Raw genomic sequence first — 23,434 nt, 5'->3', positions numbered from 1 at the left:
TGGCAACTGGCCAGAAGCTGGTAAGGAAGAGTGACACCAACATAGGATTCAAGTAGAGTCAGTAGCATGAATTTCATCACAGACCACCTGTGCTAGGTAGCTCAATTTGGATTTTTTAACTTTGGAAAAATGTTTATTTTATTTTAATTTATGGAATAAAGCAAGCATTTTTATAATGTAGCATAATAAAAAAGATTGAACATGAAACAGCAAATCTGTCAAGTACAACTCCCTATTCCTTTTAAATATACATTAAAATTATCATATACATTTCTTGTTTTCCTTTTTTCTTTCCTCCCCACTCCCACCTTAGAGATGGTTAACATTAGACACAGATATGTATATATGTGTGTGTGTATATATAATATCATTCTATACATACTTCTGTTTATTAGTTTCTCTTTGGGTGCAGACTCATCTTCCTTCATAGGTCCTTTGTACTTAATTTGGGTATTTATAATAGTCAAAATTACTTATTCTTTCATTGTTGTTATTAAAGCAATGTTGCTTTTACTGTTAAAAAACCAAGCCATTCAGGTTATATAATCATGTTGAGTTCCTTGGAGATTTTTCGTTGTTATTGAAATGGTTACTTTTGGGTAGCTAGATGGCGCAGTGGTAAAGCATGGGCCCTGGATTCAGGAGTACCTGGGTACAAATCCGGCTTCAGACACTTGACACTTACTAGCCGTGTGACCCTGGGAAAGTCACTTAACCCTCATTGCTTTGCCAAAAAAAAAAAAAAAAAAGGAAATGGTTACTTTTATAGTTTTCTTTTTTTCCAAACAAACAAAAGGAAGCCATCACATCTCCTTGTTGGACCAGTGTATCAAGGATAAACTCCTTGTCAAATCAGGAGTGTTTCCCTCCACATGGTGGCCCCGCCTTATTTGCCCAACCTCATCTTGTATTATTCTCTAGCTGCAGAACAATAACTGTTTTGCCAGCTACCTCAGAAATTATCTAGGCTGATGTCCTCATTTTCCAGAGGGGGAAATTGAGTCTCAGAAAGACTGAACAATTCACTACTAGCACAAACAGTCCATCAAGATAAAAGAGAAAAACGTTGGGCTGATTGTGTGGTTAAATTGGCTGTTGGCTCTGGGCCCTGCCAGACTCTTGGTATAGGAGCTCTTGTCTGCTCTCTAAGTTCCACAATAGGTCTAAAAACAGGTGTTCTTTTGTCTGCTTTATTGCTTCCTCAGTAACTGTGAATGTGAGCTCCAGGCTGGCCACACAAAGCAAACAGTACAGTTTCTTTTGTTTAAAGTAGAGTCTGGTGACTAAGGAACCAAGTCAAACACTGCCCTGCCCTGCCCTGTTGTGGTTTTTTTTTTTTGAGTGTGTGATGATTTTTTAGACTGCTTCTACCTAAAATAATTTCCTTGCCACAATGTAAGCCAACTATATTTTAAAGGCATCAGTTTGAAATCCAAACCTTGTTTTTATGACATGAAATAGTCGATGTAGAGGGTTTGAGATTGGTGTTAGATAAAAATCAGTGATTGGATTCTGAACGTAATAGATGCCATAGTCGGGTTGTGGCTTGTTGGGTTAAAATGACATGAATTTGAGGGTTTATACCTGGCTTACTCATCTTTGTTTTTATTCTTGTATTTTGAATTTTCTTTCTTTCCCAAATTTAGAAAGTATATCAGAGAGTCTTGATTCTTCTGAGGATGCTTCTCCAGAGCTCCAACCAGGTATGGAAGCGACTTTTATTGTTTCGTACTAGAGCTTGCTATAATGGAGGTCAGTCAAAACACCTGAGCAGATTGCTTGATGAGTCCTGTGTTGGGCAGAATTAACCCTACTGGCCCTGGAGGTTTGTTGTGTTGCCTGCTTATGGTTTTATTCTATACTCTGTAGACACAGCCAAAGTGTGACTGTTTTTTAAAAAAGGCAACATTTTGTTACCTGTAAAATGTTTTCAAAGTTACTAATTATAAATCCTTTATTGTGGGCTTGGAATCTATGCCATCATTTGGGACTCACTTCAGAGGCTGCTTCTGGCTTTGCCTCATTGTTTTTGCCCTCCCTACCCAATTACTTTGTATTTTGTTGTTGCATATGCTTCATGTTTTCTTCTCTGTGCCTAGGTTGTATCTCTGCCATGGAACAGAAGTTTCTCTAGGGCAGACATGTTTCCTTTTGGTCTAATTGTTTCTTATTGCCTATAGTAGGTACTGGATTGAATTCAGTTTCCTAAATTGAATTGCATTATCTGCTGTCCAAGCTTTCAGAAGCTTATGCGTGAGTTAGGCCTTTATTCCAGGCTGGCCCTTTCCTTCCAGGAAGCACCAGGCTCACACTTGTGCCTGATGGAGGGACACCAAAACTCTTCCCAGATATAATTGGTCTAAATCCTGGGGTGTTGCTTTGCAAGTAGCCAGTGATTATGCCTGACAAGTCATGATTCAGCATAGCCAAGGCAACAGAGGGTACTGTAATTTCTTTTGTTGGCTTTCTTGTATTGAGGTGGCATAGCCTTAGTGGAGAGAGTGTCGCGTTTCTAGTTAGGAAGATTTGGGGTTCCAATCCTGTCTGTGACACTGGCTGGGTGATCCCGGGCATTTCTGTTAGCGTTTCTGTGCCTTGTGCAGTTTCCTAGGCTTGTAACCTGCCCCAGTATTTCCTCATTGAGGAAATCCCAGCTCTTCCTTGGCACGTGCAAACTGCTTACACTGTGGAAGGGAGGCTAGCAATGAGGTGGCCAAACATCTCTGCAGGCCAGCGTGATTGCATCTATTTTGGAGGTGGCACATTTGCCATTTCTCCCTCAAAAATGATTTTCTATGGTTGGTTGTCGTTTCAGATGGACATTTTATAGTGCCTTCTTTTCCAAGCTCCTAGTGAAATAAAAGGGCTAACAGGTACTATTGAGGTAGTGAACCAACTCTATCCTGGCTGATGTAAGACATGCTTAAAGGGTATGCCCTGAATTTGTTGGGCTAAGTGAAGGATGTTGTTAAAGGGGGAAAATAGATCTGAATAAAAATCTTCATAACAGTGTAATGGCAAAGAAAAGGGAAACAATGCTCAGTAACTGGAGAAGAGCAAATCAGACTGTGGGATTTAAACACAATGCAATATTTTTGCACCTTAACATATGGCAAAGATGAAGGCTAAAATTAAAAATGAGAAGGATGCTGAATTTGGAGCCTGAATGTCTCCTCCTGGCTCTGACAATGACTACTTGGGTAATCTCAGGAAAAACCATTTTACTTCTTTAGGCCTTACTTTCCTTATCTGTAAAATGGGCAGATTGCACTATACGTCCTAAATCCTGTGACCCTCAGTCATGCTGATTAGAGAGGGCAGAATAAGAAGCACAATATAAACAGCGAATACAAATAATAGGGATTGGGCTGGGACTTGTTATTTTGCTGACACTGGGAATGTCCAGATGAGAAAGCTCCTTTGGCCAATAGAAATGAGTACATTTTCCCGAGTCCTTCTAGAGAGTCATCTAGAGCACCAGAGGTTGTAGCTTGCCCATTACTGTAGAAAAAGCAAGAGTCTGGCCAGGCCCTTTGGGAGTTTAGGTTTGATACTGAAATGAAATGCAAAATTTGCAAAAGATTGGACAGTTAACCAAAGGGGATTTAATTAACCACAGCAGGGGAAGGAGACCATTATGATTCACCTCAACACTGCTCCCCACCTCTTTGTTGTCACTCAGTTGGTAGTTCAGCTTCCTGGTAACTGGCAAGAGGACCTAAAGACATATCCCTTGTGGTTTTTGGTTCTCAGGCAACCTGAGGATGTCCTCAGAAACTTTTTTTTTGTTGTAATTTTTTTTTGAGAGGCAATGGGGGTTAAGTGACTTGCCCAGGGTCACACAGCTAATAAGTCTTAAGTGTCTGAGGCCAGCTTTGAACTCAGGTCCTCCTGAATCCAGGGCTGGTGCTTTATCCATGGCACCACCTAGCTGCCCCCTGTCCTCAGAAACTTTAAAGGAAAAGAACTGGCCCAGCATACATACCCGGGATCTCTGACAGTATGTGTCAAGGTTGGTCTTTGAACCCAGGTCTTCCTGACCCTTGGCAAAACAAAATCCTCATGGAAAAGTTATATAGATGAACAAGAACTCAGAAGGTTATGTGAAAATGTTATTAAAATTATAGTAGGGGCAGCTAGGTGGCACAGTGGTTAAAGCACCAGCCCTAGATTCAGGAAGACCTAAGTTCAAATCTGGCCCCAGAGACTTGACACTCACTAGCTGTGTGACCCTGGGCAAGTCACTTAACGCTCATTGCCCCACAAAAATAATATATATATATATATATATATATATATATATATATATATATATATATATATATATAAAATGACATTAAATAATGACATCAAAGAAAGAGGAAGGGGGGCAGCTAGGGGGCGCAGTGGATGGGGCGCCGGCCCTGGATTCAGCAGGACCTGAGTTCAGATCCAGCCTCAGACACTTGATACTTACTGACTGTGTGGCCCTGGGTAGGTCACTTAACCCCAATTGCCTTAAAAAAAAGAAGAAGAAAGAGGAAGCATGAGCATTTGCTTTGCTGCTGGTTCCTACACACCATGGGACTTTTCCAATAACCTTTCATAGTTTTTTTGGCTTGGCAATGGGGGTTAAGTGACTTGCTCAGGGTCACACAGCTAGTAAGTGACTGAGTCCAGATTTGAACTCTGGTCTTTCAGACTCCAGGCCCAGTGCTGTATCCACTGTGCCACATACTTGCCAGTGTTTGGTGTTGGGAGAAAATGGGTTGGCTGTGTCTTGTGCTCCTCCCACCTAACCAGCTTTCTTCCCTTACTTCTTAGCATCAGCTTCCCCTGGTATGCAGTTCAACCACCAGGTGGCACTGCTAGCCACTGACCTGATCCTATTCATCAAAAGACTCAGGCCCTGGAAAGTCCCTTGCATGGTAGTTATGGTCAACTCCCAACGCTACAGGGAGCTGGCAGGAAGACCTAAGCTCGCTATGGTTCTCAAGAACTAGCGGCCTTTAATTCATAAACTCTGTCTTTCTTTGAGGAGCCTCTCTTGACCTGCTATTCTAAAGGATGTGGTTAGTTTAGATTTATGTGATCAGAGTAACTCTGAACCCCGCTTCCAACAGGAAGGCCCACCTTAAATGAGCCCTAGTTATATAAGACTATTGTATAATAACATCTACATCACAAGCAAAAATAGATAAGCTTAACTATAAACACTTCATTGTTAACTCTTTAGTATAAAGTCAATCAAGGAAATGTAATGGGGTCTGACTAACATGGCTCCAGTCTCAATCAGTAAGTCAATAAACATTTATTAATCACCTACTATGTGCCAGGCACTTTGCTAAGTGCTAAGGATAGTGAAAGAGGCAAAAGATAGTCCCTACTCTCAAGGAGCTTACAGTTCACTGGGGAGAGTGGGCTTTTTTTTTGTTTTTTTGCGTGGGGCAATGAGGGTTAAGTGACTTGCCCAAGGTCACACAGCTAGTAAGTGTCAAGTGTCTGAGGCTGGATTTGAACTCAGGTTCTCCTGAATCCAGGGCCGGTGCTTTATCCACTGCACCACCTAGCTGCCCCAAGAGTGGGCTTTTTTAAAAACAAAAATCTTTTTCTCTCCCACCTCCCTGGTCCCCTGCTTCTCCATTGGGAAATTTTTTATTTTTCAGATGAGGTAAATGAGGCCCATCCAGGTGATATGACTTGCTTAAAGTCATCCTGTGAGCAGCAGAGGGGGAGGGTGGGGTCTGTGTGACCCTTCCAGGGTAGAGAAACTGCTTCAGTAGCTTCTCCTCCCAGTGATCTTATTCCTTCCAGCAAAGAGAAAGGGGCTGAAGACAATAGCACATTTTGGGATTGGAGATGGAAATTATCTGGCTAGATAACTAGAGAGCAAGGTTAGGGACTAGTGGAGATAGCCAGCTGGATCTGGTATGCCAGGTTTGGGGGGTGGGGTAGGAGTGGGAGGGGAGAGGAGAGGATAGCCTTAGTTATATATACTCTAAACTTGTACAGGCCTGAGCAATAGAAACTGCCTTTGTAATTCACCTCAGCTGCATATGAAATAGCAGTAGACTGGAGGATCCCAAGCTCTGAACTTTTCCTCAGAGTGGAAAAAAAAAATCAGGGCATGATCTTGGGTTTTTTTTTTTTTGTTTGGTGAGGCAATTGGGGTTAAGTGACTTGTCCAGGGTCACACAGTTAGTAAGTGTCAAGGGTCTGAGGCTGGATTTGAACTCAGGTCCTTCTGAATCCAGGGCCGGTGCTCTATCCACTGCGCCACCTAGCTGCCACATAGGGCATGATCTTGGATGGGAAATGTTTCCTCTATTTTTGCCTTGGGGAGGAGGGAAACTTAGATTATCTTGGAGACAAGATAAGGTGGCACCATTTCATCCAAAGTCATTATTTGAAATTTTGACCAAAGAACAAAGATATTTCTCTCTCCTTGCTGCCAAGGAGTAAGAATTCTTTACAATTTTTATTGATTTTTTAAATATTAGAGTTATTTCTTGATGTACTCTTCTATAGCAACCCTCTATTGTGTTCAAGAAAAAGGGTCAAGCAAAACTATCTATGTATGACCCATTTGGCACCTGCAGTCCCCCACCCCCTTCTCAGCTGAGAGGAGGGAGAGATGTTTTCATCATCCACCCTCTTGGAATAATGTTAGTCATTGCCTTTGGCCAAAGTTCAAAGTTTGGGGTTGTTTTCAGTTATGTTTTTGCAGTCACTGTCTTCTCTCTTCCCACTACCTCAGTTCCTATGAGTCCCCCCTTTTTTTCCCCAGAATTCTTCATATTTCTTCTTTATTAAGTGCACAGTAATATTCAAATTCATTTACATGTCACAATTTATTTTCCTAATCTCCAAACTATGGAGATACATGGGCATACATATTGTTTCCAGTTGTTTTAGGGTTTGTTGTTACCATAAAAAGTTATTGCTATGAAGATTTTGGTATGTATGGGACCTTAGATCTTCTTGGGGTTTGGAGCTAGTTAGTGGGATTGGGGGTGTGTGAACAGTTTAGTGGGAGTCTTCTGTTCTTGCAAGGCATGCTTCTGACTTGTGTAGGAGTTTAATAAACTAACACAACCAAACAGAAAATTTGGCATTAATTAAATGAACTTTAAGTTGTCTTCAAATGTTCTTTTAAAAATTTTTTGATGAATATGTGTTATGTGATTTTTATTTAGGAGAAGATAGTTCCGAGAGCAGTACTGAAACAGAGTCTGGTGAGTTTCAAACGATATTTATGGGGAAAAAACCTATTAACAATAAATTATTCTTAATCAGTTAAATGACTTAATCAAATGACTTTAGATCTTTCAAGACCCAGGGATCCTCAAATGTCTGATACGCAGAGGTGATTGTGATTCCCACTTCATTCTTATTTGATGGACACCATTCTTTTCTATGATTATTCAGAATAAGTGGGCATGCCATCTCTTTTTAAACCAAAGTCATGCCCTCTGGGGCTTACCGATCAGGAGATTGTTGTCATGGACACTTTGCCATCTGGGAAGGACTGTTGGTGTAGGGAAGGCCCTCCAGGGGTTCACACAGCAGATAGGCTTGTAATTGGCAAAAGGAAGTGGCAAAACAGGATGATGCGATGAAGAATGATAGGAAACGTTGCTATGGGAACAGGTAGACCTCTGTTTTTATTGGCCCGTGTTCACAGCGGCCCATGTTTGTGTTTCATGGTTGGTGCCATTCTGAAACTAATTAGGATGTTTTGCTTTTGTAGAGAGTGAAGAGTCAAGGCTGGAAATAGGAAAGTCAAGTAAGTGCACACTGTTTCTTACTTTTATTTTATTTTATTTTTCACTGTTAAAAATAACTAGAAACCTTGAGAAGCTTCAGGCTTAAAGTTTTCTGGTTCATCTGTCATTGTACTGTCATTGTACTGTCATTGACCATTTCAAATGTTTTTTTCATTTCAAATATTTTTTTTTAAGTGAGGCAATTGGGGTTAAGTGACTTGCCCAGGGTCACACAGCTAGTAAGTGTCAAGTGCCTGAGGCCCGATTTGAACTCAGGTCCTCCTGAATTCAGGGCCGGTGCTCTATCCACTGCGCCACCTAGCTGCCCCAACAAGGAGACATTTTGAAGTAATCATCCATTAGTATTTATTAAGCTTTTTCTGTGACATTGTGACTAGAAGGCTGGCTTTGGAGTCAGACCCAGATTCAAAAAAATGGGACACATACTAGGGGCAGGTCTGGGCAAGTCAGGAGGCAACTCTCTAAGCCTGTGAAATGCATAGAAAGTAAGTGACCTGCATTGGTGGAGTGAGTTTCCTCTTCTGGGAGTTCCCTATACTGATGATATCCCAAGAGTGATCGATCCCTGCCCCAGAAGGTCAGGCCCAGTGGATGAGGAAGTATCTTACCAATGGCTGCCATCTTGAGAGGCAGCAAGGTGCCCTGGAAAGAATACTCCATCTGGAGTCGGCCTGGGTTCTAAGCCAGGGGTTGGGACCACAAAGCTCTCTCCTAACTCTGAATGTGTGATCCTACCTGTGTGGCCCAGAGTGAGCCATTCCTTCTCTGAGCCTCAGTTTCCCTAGCTTTAATACTTGCTCTGCCTGCCTTCCTTTGTAGTTGGAAGTTGGATCAAATGAGGTACTATAAATAAATGCCTTTGTAATGCATAAAGGGCCAGGTAACTATGCTCTTATTTTCCTTGTGATAATAGACTCTTTGCCCAGAATTAGCACAGTATGCCATAGTGAGTCAGAAATCAAAAAAAGCATGTTCTTGTTGAGGGAAAACCTTGGCCCATCCCCTGGGGCTAGGCAGTTGAGTGGAAAGAAAGTGGATGCTGGAGTTATAGGACCTGGTTTAAATCCTGGCTTTGCCACTTAATACCTCTGTGACCTTGGACAATGAACCTTTGTGGCCCTCAGGCTCCCCTGAGGTAGAATGTGGAGGTTGGACTCTGACCTCAGAGGCCTTCTGTAGCCTCAAGTCTGTGCTTCGGTGATTCTCTGGAAAACAAGGGACAAGGACATTGGCTACAGGACAGGGAGGTCATTGGGGGCTTAAGAGCAGGAAAGATCTGGAAGAAGTTGAGGAATGATATGGGCAGACCTCAGGCACTTCTGAAGAAGAGCTTGGAGCTGGTCCATGGGACTGAGCTGATGGGAATTCGGGGTGGGGGTGGGGTGAGCAGCACTATGAGCTCTTCATCAGGGAACAGCGATAGCTACTGTCTTCACTCCTTACAAACATGTCATTTATTTGTCAACAATGTCCTACATTGAATGGAAATGGTTGAGGTTTGGTTTTTTTTTGATTGTCTATCTTACATGAAGTTAACTATCTGTCAGGTACCTCTGACTTGGCCGGGGGTGGGGGGGTGGCACAAATAAATTAAATCCACAAGTAATACAAAATTAGATTTTAACCATGTTTTGTACCATTTCCATGGTATAATATTTCCAATATTTTTTGGCTTTTGACTGATTAGAACTTTCATTCTCTATTCTTCTTTCCCCTGACAAAGTAGCCAAAATGCAAGGTACCAAAAAGGAGGGAGCTAGTGTAGCTCCTGGATAGCAAGCTCTTAAGTGATTTAGAACTGATCTTATGATCCACCCTCATTATAATAGTTTTGTATAATGTTGTTGTGTTTCAGTAGTGTCCAACTCTTTGTGACTTTATTTGGAATTTTTTTTGGCAAATTTATTTTGCCATTTCCTTCTCCTGCTCATTTACAGATGAGGCACACAAGGTTAAGTGACTTGTCCAGGATCACACAGCTAGTAGGTTTTTGAGGCTGGATTTGAACTCATGAAGATGATTCTTCTTGATAAGGAGGCCAGTGCTCTGTCCGTGGTGCCACCTAGGTGCCCATAAATATAGTAATCCTTAAACAGTCTTGTCCAGACTTTGCCATCTCCTCAAGCTGTCATCCTGTATCTCTCCTCACCTGAAATCATAGAAGACAGCTGTCTAAGCTTGCTGCCACTTCTTCCTCTTGTATTCAGTCCTTTGCAATTTGGCTTCTGACCTCTTCTGACCTCATTACTTGCCTTCTCCAGAGTTACCAGTGATCTCTTATTAACTATCAAAACTGATGGTCCTTTCTTAAGTCCTCATTCTTTTCAATCGATGGGCTGACACCTGGCCCATAGGAAGGTCTTAACAAATGCTGGTTGAATTGGACCAAATAGCCGAATTGCATGTCCTCATTTAGAAGTAGATGTCATAGTACAGGGATCCAGAGACCAAGAAAACTGACTGACAACAAGAATTCTGGCTGGAGGCAGAGAACAGTTAAGGTCATGTTAAGGTAAAACAGATGGGCAACCACCCAACCATTGTTGACTCAATAGCTATTGCGAAAGAGGTAACAGTGAAGCAAGAGAATCTGTTCTCTTGCTATAAGTGAACTTGGCCTTGACACTCGTTAGCCTAGATAAGCCAGGCACCAGGGTCCTTCTTCCCTGTCACTGTGTCCCAAGGTCCCCTGGGCTTTACTATCCATCTGACCCCTTCTGTACTGGGGGTTCATAAGCTGGGGATCTATGGATAGGGATTTCAGAGGATCTGTGAACTTGGATGGGAAAAAAACAATTCCATCTTAATTTGCATTCATTTCTAAGGGAACTTGTGCTTACATTCTGTATGGAATCTGGGGAGGGGTTCAGGGGTCTCCAGGCTGTCAAAGGGGAGTTGATGACATAAGTTTCTTTTTTTGTTTTTTTTTTTTTGTGAGGCAATTGGGGTTAAGTGACTTGCCTAGGGTCACACAGCTAGTAAGTGTTAAGTGTCTGAGGCCGGATTTGAACTCAGGTCCTCCTGAATCCAGGGCCAGTGCTCTATCTACTGCGCCACCTAGCTGCCCCGATGACAAAGTTTAAGAACACCTTGCACACCTCTAGGCATTGCCACCTGCCCTGCCAATGCTGCCCTCAACCTCCTGAGCCTTGCCATTTGCCCTGCAGCTGCTCCCTCGAGACCACCAGACCCTGCCTGGCCACAGAGCTCTCTTGTATGTGTTGTCTCTCTCAGTCTAGAGTGTGAGGTCCTCAAAAGCAGGGACGGTCTGTTTGACTATTTATATCCCTAGCGCCTGGCACCCGGTAGTGAGCACTTCATAAGTACTTTCTCGTTCATTTTTCATTGGCTCCTAATCTGTACAGCCCTCTGACCCAGCTCTGGGGGCTGCTGTGGCTGGGTTGAATGACACTGGCCTTGCTGATGCATGCTGGACTCGGTCATGGAGATTGCTACTGCCCGATGTTTGATGACTTGCTTGTTGTCCCCACAGGTGAGGAGCACACTGAGTCTTCCACTGAGGAGTCTCCCACTGAGGAGTCTTCCACTGAGGAGTCTTTGTTCTGCCAAGGTAACATGAAGTCCTCCCTTTGCTACCTCCGCTGCCCATGAGGAGCCCTCTTCCTTGGAAGGTTCTGATCCAGAACTTGTTAGGATGAGTGAAACAAGGATTGGGGTTGAGCTTGAGCAGAGTAGTGGAGAGTTAATGTTCCTGGTGGGAGTGGCTTTGGAGAGGGTGATATGGAAAACTGGGTTGCAGAATAGGGTCCGTATTGCACTCAGTCAGTCAGCAAGTATTTTTTTTTTGAGGGGCAATGAGGGTTAAGTGACTTGCCCAGGGTCACACAGATAGTAAGTGTCGAATGTCTGAGGCCGGATTTGAACTCAGGTCTGTGCTTTTTTTTTTTTTTTGCGGGGCAATGGGGGTTAAGTGACTTGCCCAGCGTCACACAGCTAGTAAGTGTCAAGTGTCTGAGGCTGCATTTGAACTCAGGTCCTCCTGAATCCAGGGCTGGTGCTTTATCCACTGTGCTACCTAGCTGCCCTGAGTCAGCAAGTATTAATGAAACACCTACTGTGTGTCAGGCACCATGCTAAGCACTGGGGACACAAGGAAAGACAAAAGACAGTCCCTGTCCTCAGGCTAATGGAGAAGACAGCCTACAAGTGACTCCATACCAACAAGACACATCCAGGATGAATTGGGGGTAATCTCAGGGGAGGTAAGGAGATGGAGGAGAATGGGGAAAGGCTTCCTGCATCAGGTGAGTGTTTGGTGCTAGAAGGAAGCCTGTGAAGTGGGAGGCAGAGATGAGGAAGGAGGAGAGGGTTCCAGGCCTGGGGGCCAGTCAGGAGTCGCCCTTTTAAACTGGGCACATCCTGTACCTTCTTGAGCCTCAGTTTCCCGATTTGTGAAAGGAGCCAAGGGAGCTCAGTGACATAAGGTGGCTTCCAGCAGATCTCACCGACTGTGGACCATAAGGCCAGCTTGTCTCTAGACCAGTGGGGCATGTTGTGGGGCTTCAGAGGAGAATGTATGTGGGAAAGGAGGTGAGGAGGCAGTGTGGGCAGGCAGCAAGCATTTATTAACCACCTACTATGTGCCAGGCACTGGGCTAAGCATGGGGCATACAAATACAGGCAAAAGAGCTTGCGTTCTAAGTGGGGGTGGTGGCAGCATACAAAAGGGAGTTGAAAAGCTGGGCGTCAGGTATCTTTGAGGTACCAAGAGGGTCCAGAAAAACAGAATGAAGGTTGGCTGGCCCCGAGGAAGAAGGTACCAGCGTGGCAGAGGGATGCTCCAGGATGATAAGGCTGCAGGGGTGGAGAGCTGTTCTCCCCTAGGCAGTTTGGGGAGGTCCAGGGTGGGAGGCAGCTGAGGCATGGGGGCAAGGACTAGGAAGTCAGAAGTCAAGAGGGGAATGTGGGACAACAGACAGACATACAGTCAGGACTTGGGTTCAAATGCTATCTCTTTTATTTTGCTGCGTGACCTTGGACAGTCACTTCATCTTCTGGTCTCAATTTTCTCCTCTGTAAAATGGGATTAGAATATCTTTAAGGTCTCTTCCACTTCTAAATCTACAGTTTTACAATGCTTTGTAATCTATAAACTGCTATAAAATAAAAGGTATTATTAAAAAGCAACCATTTTGAAAACTACATTTTAACTTATATCCATGATTGTGATATAGACATTTTTTTTTATTTTTGGACCCAGATCATGATTTTATTCCTTTAGGGAACTGTGAGTATGGAAACTCCCTTCACCAATGTACATCACCTCATGATAAAGCTTTAAGGGATGGCTTGGGTCACTGAAATAACTTGCCAGAGGGTCACATAGCTAGCATGCAGTAAAGCTGGAACCCAGGTCTTCCTGGCTTGAAGCTTCACTAGGTTGCCTGAGATGCAGAATGGAATTCATAGAAATGGTTTTCTGCCATTTGGAGTGACTTGGACATCTTATAGTGGCTGACACCTGTGCCTCAGTCTGCTGACCATTTATCTTTTAATTTAATTTTAATGCATTTTTCCTCCCGTTATGTATAAAAACAATTTTTTAAACATTTTTTCCTTCAAATTTTGAGTTTTCCATTTTCTCCCTCCCCCCCACCATTGAGAAGGCAAACAATTTGACATAGGTTATACATGTGTGATCATGCAAAACACATTTCCATGTAAGTCATGCTGTGAAAGAAAACACAGACCGCCCCCCCCCAACGAAGTTATTCACAGTAGATCATCATACAATGTTGCTGTTACTGTGTACAACGTTTTCTTGGTTCTGCACATTTCACTTTGCTGTCCATTTAAAAACTTGCCATTGTGCTCTGAGTGTTTGATTGTCTACAGAAGCTCTTGTTGGCTTTCCATTTACACGGTATGTTCCTTTACAGTGGAAGACTTTACCAAAGAAGACTTTCAGCCTCCTTTCCAAGAAGGTACGGCCTCAACTTCACAACTGGTTCATTTCACAGAATGTCAGTCACATTCCTAGAAACTAAGCAAGCTTTTCTCTCTGTTTTTTAGAGTTTGGCATTCCTCCCGTGCATTGTGAACACTGCATTGCTGAAAATGTAAGTGGACTCATGATCAAAGGGGCTTTTTTACAGAGGAGCCTCAACCAATGGTTGATCACTGTGCATTTATCTTCTTATCTTTAGAAGCAGAATGAGCAGGTGATGCCCAGGCTGCTGTCCAGGGGACAATTTTTGTAAGTGATCCTGATTGTATATTAGGGCGACTTCATGTTATTTAAGGCTTTTAATCCCTATCCCAAACTAGAGTCTCTAACTACTCATTTTCAGATTGTTCTGTGGTGTTGCATGTGATAGTGAATGTTACTTGAGGGTAGACACTGGGCTGCCCCCTTCCCTCCTCATCTCTGCTTTTGGAAACCCTAGCCCACCTTCAAAGGCCTGCCCAAATGCCCCCTTGCCCCTGAAGTCTTCTCTCATCCTTCCAGCCTAGAGTGATCTTTTCTTCTTTGTGTCACCAGTGGCCCTTTGGGGTAGCTATTTCTCTCTTTAGTCTCATCCTGTCCTGATTCTAGTCTGGTGTGCTCTGTAATTACTCAACAGATGGATCTTTACTTTGCTACCTCCTTGTGAGGCAGCATGGCAGCACAAGAAATGGAGAGGTTGGGCCTTTGAGTTAGGACTATCTCTGTTTGAGTCCAGGGCCTGCCTGCCTCTGACAGATACTGGCTGTGTGACCCTAGGTATGTCCATGAGGCCCAGGTGTCTCTCAAAGACCAAAAGGGACAGAAGAGCTGCCCATCTGTATCACGAGGTTCTTAACCTGGAGTCCGTGGAGTCTCTCTGTGTGTGAGCATGTGGATATGTGTGCCCATATACATGCACATGTGTTCTCTGTGTGTATGCATATTTGCATGGGTCTATGTGTGCACATATTTGCATGTGCACCATTCATTGTGTGGGTATGCATGTGCCTCTGAGTGCACATGCATGAGTGCATGTTCTATTTGTATGTGTATGTATGTGTGTATTTAAATGGGTGTGAATGAATTTGCTTTCTTTCATGTTCCTTTTCTCCATCTAGAAATATTCTTCTGAGACAGGCTCCATTGGCCTCACTGCCCTGTCACAGACAAAGCTTAAGAGCATCAGTAGTAGAGGGAATCTTCACAGTGGGATATTACTTCGCTGACCACATTTCAGGGTCAGATCCCACTTATTCCCTCCCAAATTATCTGCACTGTCAGCTCTGTGAGGGCAGGGACCAGGAATTCATTATTTTGGTACATCTTCTAAGTGCTAGCATGTACATTGAACATAGTAGGTGCTTTTTCTCTGATTATCTCCAGTTTCTCTTTCTTACACTATGGTTGTTTGCTTGTCATCTTCCGTTAGACCATGAGCCCCTCGAGAGCAGTGACTGTCAATTTTTTGTCTTTCTTTGCATTCCCATCACTTAACACAGTGCCTGACACATCATAAGCACTTCATAAATGCTTGCTGATTGACTGACTATTTTGGGTGTGCAGACCATCATTTCATTGATGGGAACTCCCAGTGAAGAAACTCCCCTAACCAGTGCAGATTAGCCCCTTGTGGACTTGGGGTATTGCCTGGACGGGCTCAGAGGTTGTGCCTAGAGTCACACAGCTTGATATTTCAGAAGTAGAACTTGAACACAGGTCTCTCTGACTCTGAGGCTGTCTCTTCTCTACTTTATACTGCCTCTAGTAGGCACTTTGAAATGGCTATGGAAAGGGGGAATGAGACCATTCTTTCTCTTAGTGTTTTTGAAGTAGGTTAAAAACTTCAAGAGCTTTGAAGCCACCATCTCATGAATAATATAGACACAGTTTTAAACAACTCAATGATTAACTTAAACATCTAATGTAGGTTGAAGGTGGACTGTGAAGGAACGTACCAGTGTGTCCGGACAGGCCTGGTCTTTGAAGTCAACAAGAAGACTGACATCAAGTATTCCATCTTGTCCTGGAGCAAATATGCTGACTTGGTGGTCAAGCCCTGGATTGTTGGAGGGCCCTTATTTGATGTGAAATGTGACCCAGCCATTCTCGTCTCCATCCAGTTTCCACACTCCCTTTGCCTGGGCTGTAAGTGTCCTTGAGCCTTCTCTGCCAGCTTAGAGCTCTCCTCTCTGTGCTAGCCCAGCAGCCTCATAATTGTCTCTTTGTGTGTCTTTGCAGACCATGAATCCTCAATGACCTTCAAAGTGTTCCACATCACAAAGTCTGGTCCTGCCCTCGAATCCACCATAGATCACTCTACCACCCATGTCAAGTGGCATGTGAGCTCCCTTTCTCCAGTGGGGCCAGTCATTCAAACCCAGGAAACTGTGCAACATCATGGGGCGGTGATTTTATACAAAGTTATTGATGACCATCCATCCTTGTCCTTTCGCGTTTACGTTGCCACCAATAACGACTCCTTCATCAAGGTAAGGCTATTTAAAGTGTCTTCAAAATTCACTTCTACTTGGCCTTCAAGGGCCCAATTCAGCTTTTAGATGCTACTGTAAAGTTCAGCTTTATTGATTTGGGGCTCCTAATACCAAACCTCTGAGGGAAAGAGGCTGAGTGTCCAAGTACAGAGTCCTTAAGACCTTGGGAAAACAGAGTTTGCTTAGGTGGATTGACATGAAAAAGAATGTAGGGGCAGCTAGGTGGCACAGTGGATAGAGCACCGGCCCTGGATTCAGGAGGACCTGAGTTCAAATTTGACCTCAGACACTTGACACTTACTAGCTGTGTGACCCTGGGCAAGTCACTTAACCTCATTTGCCTCACCAAAAAACAACAAACAAACAAACAAGAATGTGGGCAGTTTAGTGGTGGAGGAAAAGCCCCCCTTTTCTCCAGCCGGGGCATGTTTCATGAGATCATGATCTAGATATTGGTAGGCCTGTGAAAGGGAGTTCTGAGCCAAGTGCCCTCTCTAAGCAGAAGTCTAGGCTCAGAATTTACTGAGTCAGTGAGGAAGATGGCAATGAAAAGCAAACCCAAACTCTTTTACTAGATAAACAACAGCAAAGAGATCCACAGTTTAGGCTACAATTCAGTAAAAGGCTGGATTTTGTCCCTAACTACAAGCCAAAACAGGGAGAAACGTTGGTTGGCATAAAGGTGGCCAGATGGTGCAGTAGTTGGACAAGGACTGGGGTAAAGGAGAGAAAAACCCAGAACTTAGATGCGAGACTGCCCATATCCCTTCAGTTCCCACCAAATCGGAGGCTTCTTCTAACCTGGCCCATATCAAGAAGGGGAAGATGTGAGGCCCTCCTCTCTCTGCAGAGACCACAGAGTGAGCAAGGGAGCCCCTTGTAGAGTTGGTGCCCGTCTAGACCATTGTGGGTGGGTGGCTCCTCCTGCACTCCACCATTATCCTCGGTGCTATTGTGATAAGAGACACATGGATGGGGAGAACAGAAACAGAAAAGATGAGCTGCAGTGCCCAGTAAATGATTCACTGCAGCCAGTATTTCCTTAAAGATGCCCATGTGGGAAATGTGCTCTGCCAGGCTCTTCCTCAGGTCAATTTCACAGATTTTGGTTTCTTCTGTTGTTTCAGTTCTGAATATGTTCTTCCCCTCTCCCCTATCTAGGGAGCTGTGCCTTCTAACAAGGATTAAAAAATAGGGGGGAAAAAGACACTTCAGCACCAATCAGTGGTTCAGTCCAGCCCTGGGGCTTCAGCTGCTCTGACTCCATTCTTGTAGATGGCATCACATTTTAGAGAATATGTGTCTTCCACCCCAGAATTCCTTTGGGCACCTTTGTAAAGTGAGGAGGGGAGGGAGATCTGCTTGCTCAGCTCCTTCTCCAGGCCTAGGTTCCTCATTCTCATACAAACATTCAGTATCATTTGGTTTATTCTTTCCATTGACATGCTTCTAGTAGCATAAATTGTTTTTTTTTTCTGGGGTAGCTAGGTGGCGCAGTGGATAGAGCACCGGCCCTGGAGTCAGGAGGATCTGAGTTCAAAGCAGGTTTCAAACACTTGATACTTACCAGCTGTGTGACCCTGGGCAAGTCACGTAACACCAATTGCCTCACCAAAAAAAAAATTGTTTTTTTCTAATTCTGCTCACCTCGCTTTGCCTTAGTTCAAACGAATCTTCCTATACCTCTCTGAATTCTTCATCTTTTTTTTAAAAATAGATTTTTATTCTTATCTTTTGCTTTTGCATCATGTAGGTTTCTCCTTGTATCCTTCAGTGAGAATCATCCCTTACAAGGAAAAAAAAACACTTAAGAAGAGGGAAAATTCAGCAAAACTAATCAGCCCTCTTTTTTAATCATAAAAGTATTTTATTATTTTCCAGTTACATGTAAAGATAGTTTTCAACATTTGTTTTCATAAGATTTTGAGTTCCAAATTTCCCTTCCTCCCTTCCCTCCCCCCTCCCCCAAACAGAAATCAATCTGATATAGGTTATATATGTACAATCACATTAAACATATTTCTGCATTAGTCATGTTGTGAAAGAAGAATCAGAACACGAGGGAAAAACCTCAAAAAAGAAAAAAAAAGTAGAAACAGTACGGTTCAATCCACATTCAGAATCCACAGTTCTTTTTTTCTGGATGTGGAGAACATTTTCCATCACAAGTTCTTTGGAATTGTCTCGGGTCATTGCATTGCTGAGAAGATCCAAGTCTAGCACAGTTGTTCATCACACAATGTTGCTGTTACTGTATACAGTGTTCTCCGGGTTCTGCTCACTTCACTCAGCCTCCATCCACTGAAGTCTTTCCAGGACTTTTTGAAATCTGCCTGCTCATCATTTCTTACAGCACAATAGTGGAAAGAAACCTGATGGTAGATGCCCACACTCTACAACCACGGGCCCCCAAGTTCTGCCGAGGAGTCAGGAGAGGCGTCTCCTCTTTGGGGCCAAGGTTGTTCTTAACAGTTTCCAGCATTCACTCTCGATGGTTTTGTGGTTCTTGTTCTTTCTGTTTACGTTGTCCTTGTGAATATGGTTTTCCTCATTCCACATATGTCGCTTTGTTTCAGTTCACTGCAGTCTTCCCATGTTTCTTTGTATTCATCATGTTTGTCATTCCTTATAGCCCAAGAAGGTCCCATTACATTCATCTGGCGTCCTTGAGGTAGCCATTCTCCACTCAATGGCTGTTTACTTTGTTTCCACTTCTTTGCCCTCATAGAAAGTGCTGCTAGGGACATCTTCTTCTGTGTGGAGACTGTATCTTTCATCTCCTGCGAGTCTGTGCCTAGCAGTAGGAACTCCCCATTGAAGGGGTTATGGACATTTCATATACTTTTTTTAAAAAAGCATAATTCCAAATGGCTTTCCAGAATGGCTGGGCTCATTGCTGACCCCCCTAACACCTCCCCTACACCCTCCAGTGCCCCCCTTTCCACAGTCCTTCTAGTACTGACCATTTCCATTCTTTGTTTACTTTGCTATATGAAATGCTAAAGACATTTATGAAGCACTCACTGGCCATGAGGCATCTGCCCTCTTCATCACTCATCCTTGATGCATATGTAGCTTTTGTCTTTTTAACCTCTAAATCACATGTTGAAAACCAAACATACTTTTTGTGACAACTGAGGTAAGGACAGGAAAGAAAGATTTGACTTTAAAAACCAAAGCAAACCAAAGCAAAAAGACCAGAATCAAGTGATTTAAGCTCTAAATGAGACTCCACCTCTCTGAACTGGTCTGCCGTTAAAAATATGTTTAAATATTTGTCAGAGCATTATACGTTTATTTTTTTCATAAAAGCCCTACAAAACCATTAAAAGCTCAGTAGTTTAAATGAGACGGGCAATCATATGGATTAATTAAAGATATGAATTATAGACGTTTTCCTTAAAATTGTGGCTTTGGGCCCCATGTAATTATAACAATCAAGTTTTTCTATGAAGAAGAAAACAACTTCTCTCCTTTGCAAAGGGTTGGGGAGAGAAGGTGTGGGACACTGCATGTTTGGAAACTCTTGTCCATCAGCTGGTGTTGATAAACTGCGTTTTTACTCTAATATTCTTTATTTTTATTCTAATAACAATAGTAAAAGCAAGCATTGATATTGTGCTTGAAAATTTGCAAATCACCTCACAAATGTGACCTCATTTGTTCCTCACAACAACCCTGAGAGGTGGGGGCTGTTGTTATCTCTATTTAAAAAAAATTTTTTTTGTGGGGCAATGAGGGTTAAATGACTTGCCCAGGGTCACACAGCTAGTAAGTGTTAAGTGTCTGAGGCTGGATTTGCACTTGGGTTCTCCTGAATGCACCACCTAGCTACCCCCTATTTTTTGCAGTTGAGGGAACTGAGGCAGACAGTGGTTTTTAGTAGGAGGGGAAGAGGAGGAATAGATTTGAGAATGAAGGTGATGTGAAAACAAAAATTAGTAATAACAATTTAAAAAGAAAATAAATGAGCATGTATTTATTAAAAACAACACCAAAAAAGAACATTGTTCTGTTTTTTTCAAGTGTACAAGGTTCTTTGGATTTATGGCTTCCAAGTGTTTCTTTGCTGACTGTCTCCTACTCTCTGTCTTGTACAGAGCTAGTTATTTATGTTGTATACCTCTTTAGAATGCATGCACCTGGAGGACAGGACTTCTGTGTGTTTTGTCTTTCTTGGCATTTCCAGTGCTTAGGACAACGAATGCCAGGTTGTCCAACTGGCCCTTGGTGATTAGGCCTGGCCCTTAGCACTTACACAGATAGTGTGCTAGAAATGTTTTAAAACACTTTCCCTTTTAAATCAGGTTAATGAAGCCAGCTCTGTCTTCTGATTTGCAGAGTGATTTACTCTGGGAATCTTTGTTCTCTGATAACATGGCTGGATACTGCAAACCTTCCAAGGCAGAATTCCCACAGATTTGAATTTGTGACTTTGGGATTAATAAGGTGTTTCCCTAATCATTACCTAAGAAAAACAAGGAAATGAGCCTTTTTCAAACCAGCCAAAGGAAACTTTGATGAAATTGAGGCCCCATCGAATAGAGGCCAACAGGAGAGGTCTGGTTTTTTAAAGGAAGACAATACACTGAGGAAGGAAGTGCCTTTCATCTGTTATTTTTAGGGTCTGTGGTTTGGGGGCGCCCTTTTTTCCTGTTTGACAGAGAGGGAAAGATAGACCTGACCTCTGCACTCAGGAAACCTGGCTGGGTGCTAGTTCTGGCTCCAGAGCTGCCTTCTGTGACCTTGAACCATTTCCTCATTTGTGATCTTGGAATAATAGTCTCCTCTGTCAGCCCCACCCCCTCCCCTCACCCCCAATAAACAGCTAGGTGGTACAGTGAATGGAATGCCTGCTTTGGAGTCAGGAAGACCTGAGTCCAAATTTGGCCTCAGACACTTACTAGCTGTGTGACCCTGGACAAGTCACTTAACCCTGTTTGCCTCAGTTTCCTCATCTGTAATATGAGCTGGAGAAGGAAGTGGCAAACTGCCCCAGTATCTTTGCCAGGAAAACCCCAAATAGGGTCACAAAGAGTTGGGCCTGACTGAAATGACTGAACGACAGCCACCCCCAACCCCAGCCCTTCTGCCAGATATGACAGGAAAATGAAAGGAGAGATCAATTTCTGTTTTTGTTTTTTTTGGGGGAAATGGGGGTTAAGTGACTTGCCCAGGGTCACACAGCTAGTAAGTGTTAAGTGTCTGAGGCCGGATTTGAACTCAGGTACTCCTGACTCAGGGCCGGTGCGCTATGCACTGCGCCACCTAGCTGCCCGAGATATCAATTTCTGAGTAGAAACAGACCCAGAAATAAAGGTAATAGAATTAGTCTGTCTGGTACCTGCCACCCTGAGAGTCCACAGTAAATAGATATTAATCAGGCTGAGAAGCAGTCTGACCCAGGAGAGAAAGAACTGCTGGGCAGCCTGCAAGTCCCTAATGGGAATCTTGCCCCTGACCCATCCTGGCTGTTTGATGCTGGGCCAGGAAGGCCCATAGCATGTCTGGGTTCTAGGCAGCACCTCCAAGATGATAAATTACAGAGAAGAGACCAGTGTGCATTGGGGGAATAGCTCTAAATCACAAGCCTACATGGATCAGAATCAAAAATGGTACCCAATGCTCATTCACTCCACACTGTAGGGAATGAAAGGCTTTCAAAATGGAGACCCAGGGAAAGAAATCAAAGCCATGGGGATAATCCTTCCTTCCTTCCTGGCCTGTGGGCTTGGAGCTCTCCCAAACATCCTTTCAGCAAGCTGAAGATGAGTTTGCATCCCAATACTTTTATCCATTGGCGTCCAGAGAACTGCAGACAGCAGGAATCCCACTGTAATTGCTACTTGCCTGCCCTTGGAGTGTTTCTCTCTAAACTCCACTGAAAAACACAACAACAATGGAGGTAGGATCATGATAATGATAGAGACCATGGTAATGGAATTTTTCCCAGCTCACTCAAGGATATCTATAAATGGCTGTGGTGTCCCCAGGCAGACCCCCAGGGGGATCCTGCTTCTTTTTCCTGAGTTCCTGGTCAGGGTCAGCAGCCTTTCTAACTTCAGAAAATGCAGCTAAGAGCCAGGCTGGTGGGGCAGGTGCCCAATGACTCTGGTCTTCCTTTAGACTTCCTCTCAGGGTTGTCTCTGATGAATTTCAGGTTAATCTCTGTGTTTGCTTCTAGGATATCGCCAAAGCTGTCAAACACTCTTCCAAGAAGTTCATGAAGATCGACAAGCCTCCAGGTTGCCTGAAACTGCTAGAGAATGGGAAACGGTACCGCCTGGTCAGTGAGCCAGAAGTCGAGATCAACCCAGAGGTTGGTGGCACCTTTGGGTTCCATAAAACACCTGAAATGAGCAATGTGCATGGGTCACTTTGGGGTCTGGCATACAATGGGAATTTGGGGTAACTGCTTGTGGCCCCCTCTCCCACAACCAAAAAAAAAAAAAAAAAGATTGCTCCTCTTGGAAAGTTAATTGTTTTGAAAAGCAGAGTGTGAAAGAGCAGACTGAGAGCTGATCTCCAAACCAGGAAGAAACCCTGGGTTTGAGTTCCAGCTCTGACACATTCTGGCTTTGTGTTCTAGGCAATCACATGACCTGGGGGTTCTAGATAATCCCCCAAGACAGGGGTTCTTAGCCTAGAGTTCTTGACTTAAATTGGGGGGGGGGAATTACATCTTTAACTTTTGACTAACCTCTAATGAAAATTTAGCATTTCCTTCCCTTGTGATTCCAAAAAATTATGCTGAGAATGTTACACAGAGGCTTTTAGTTCCCAGGTGAGTTCATTTGTTTAATGCATAATAGAGAATCAATTTCCTTTGGAATCCTATGTATTTTATTTTCTGTATTTTAAATCGGGAATCTGAGAAGAGGTCCATTGGGTTTCCCGGGCTCCTAAAGGGGAGTACATGACACAAAAAAGGAGAGGAACCTTTGTGGGAAAGTGACATGATAAAAAGAAGTGGGACAATGGAGGCAATTTCCTCTCCTAATGACAAATTGTCTTCCTGAATGGTTGGAGCAGTCATGCTCAGCTGCACCCACCAGTTTAATGGGCATTTCTTCCCACAGCCCTACCAGCACTGACTCTTAGCATTTTATCAGCTTTGCTAAAATTCCAGCACTTTGGGCAATGTGCATCTGTGACTCCACGTTTGCCATCTTCTCTTCCTGCTTCATGATGCCCTTGGTGCTAAGGTGTTCTGCCATCAGTAACTTATG

The 23,434-nt window shown here is 43.5% G+C and overlaps 1 protein-coding gene across 1 annotated transcript in view; it reads left to right on the top strand.

The window, feature by feature from the left end:
• Positions 1-23,434, top strand: part of LOC122745310 (NACHT, LRR and PYD domains-containing protein 1a-like) — a 57,110-nt gene that overhangs the window by 17,627 nt on the left and 16,049 nt on the right. The window contains exons 3-12 of the mRNA XM_043990522.1: positions 1,647-1,703; positions 7,176-7,214; positions 7,730-7,765; positions 11,260-11,337; positions 13,667-13,711; positions 13,800-13,846; positions 13,934-13,983; positions 15,641-15,858; positions 15,952-16,202; positions 22,390-22,524. Of these exons, the coding sequence (XP_043846457.1) occupies positions 1,647-1,703; positions 7,176-7,214; positions 7,730-7,765; positions 11,260-11,337; positions 13,667-13,711; positions 13,800-13,846; positions 13,934-13,983; positions 15,641-15,858; positions 15,952-16,202; positions 22,390-22,524 (956 nt within the window). The remainder of the gene's footprint in view (positions 1-1,646; positions 1,704-7,175; positions 7,215-7,729; positions 7,766-11,259; positions 11,338-13,666; positions 13,712-13,799; positions 13,847-13,933; positions 13,984-15,640; positions 15,859-15,951; positions 16,203-22,389; positions 22,525-23,434) is intronic.

Source organism: Dromiciops gliroides, chromosome 3 (genome assembly GCF_019393635.1).
Source record: "Dromiciops gliroides isolate mDroGli1 chromosome 3, mDroGli1.pri, whole genome shotgun sequence".
Lineage (NCBI taxonomy): Eukaryota > Metazoa > Chordata > Mammalia > Microbiotheria > Microbiotheriidae > Dromiciops > Dromiciops gliroides.
This window is presented reverse-complemented; position numbering and strand designations above follow the sequence as displayed.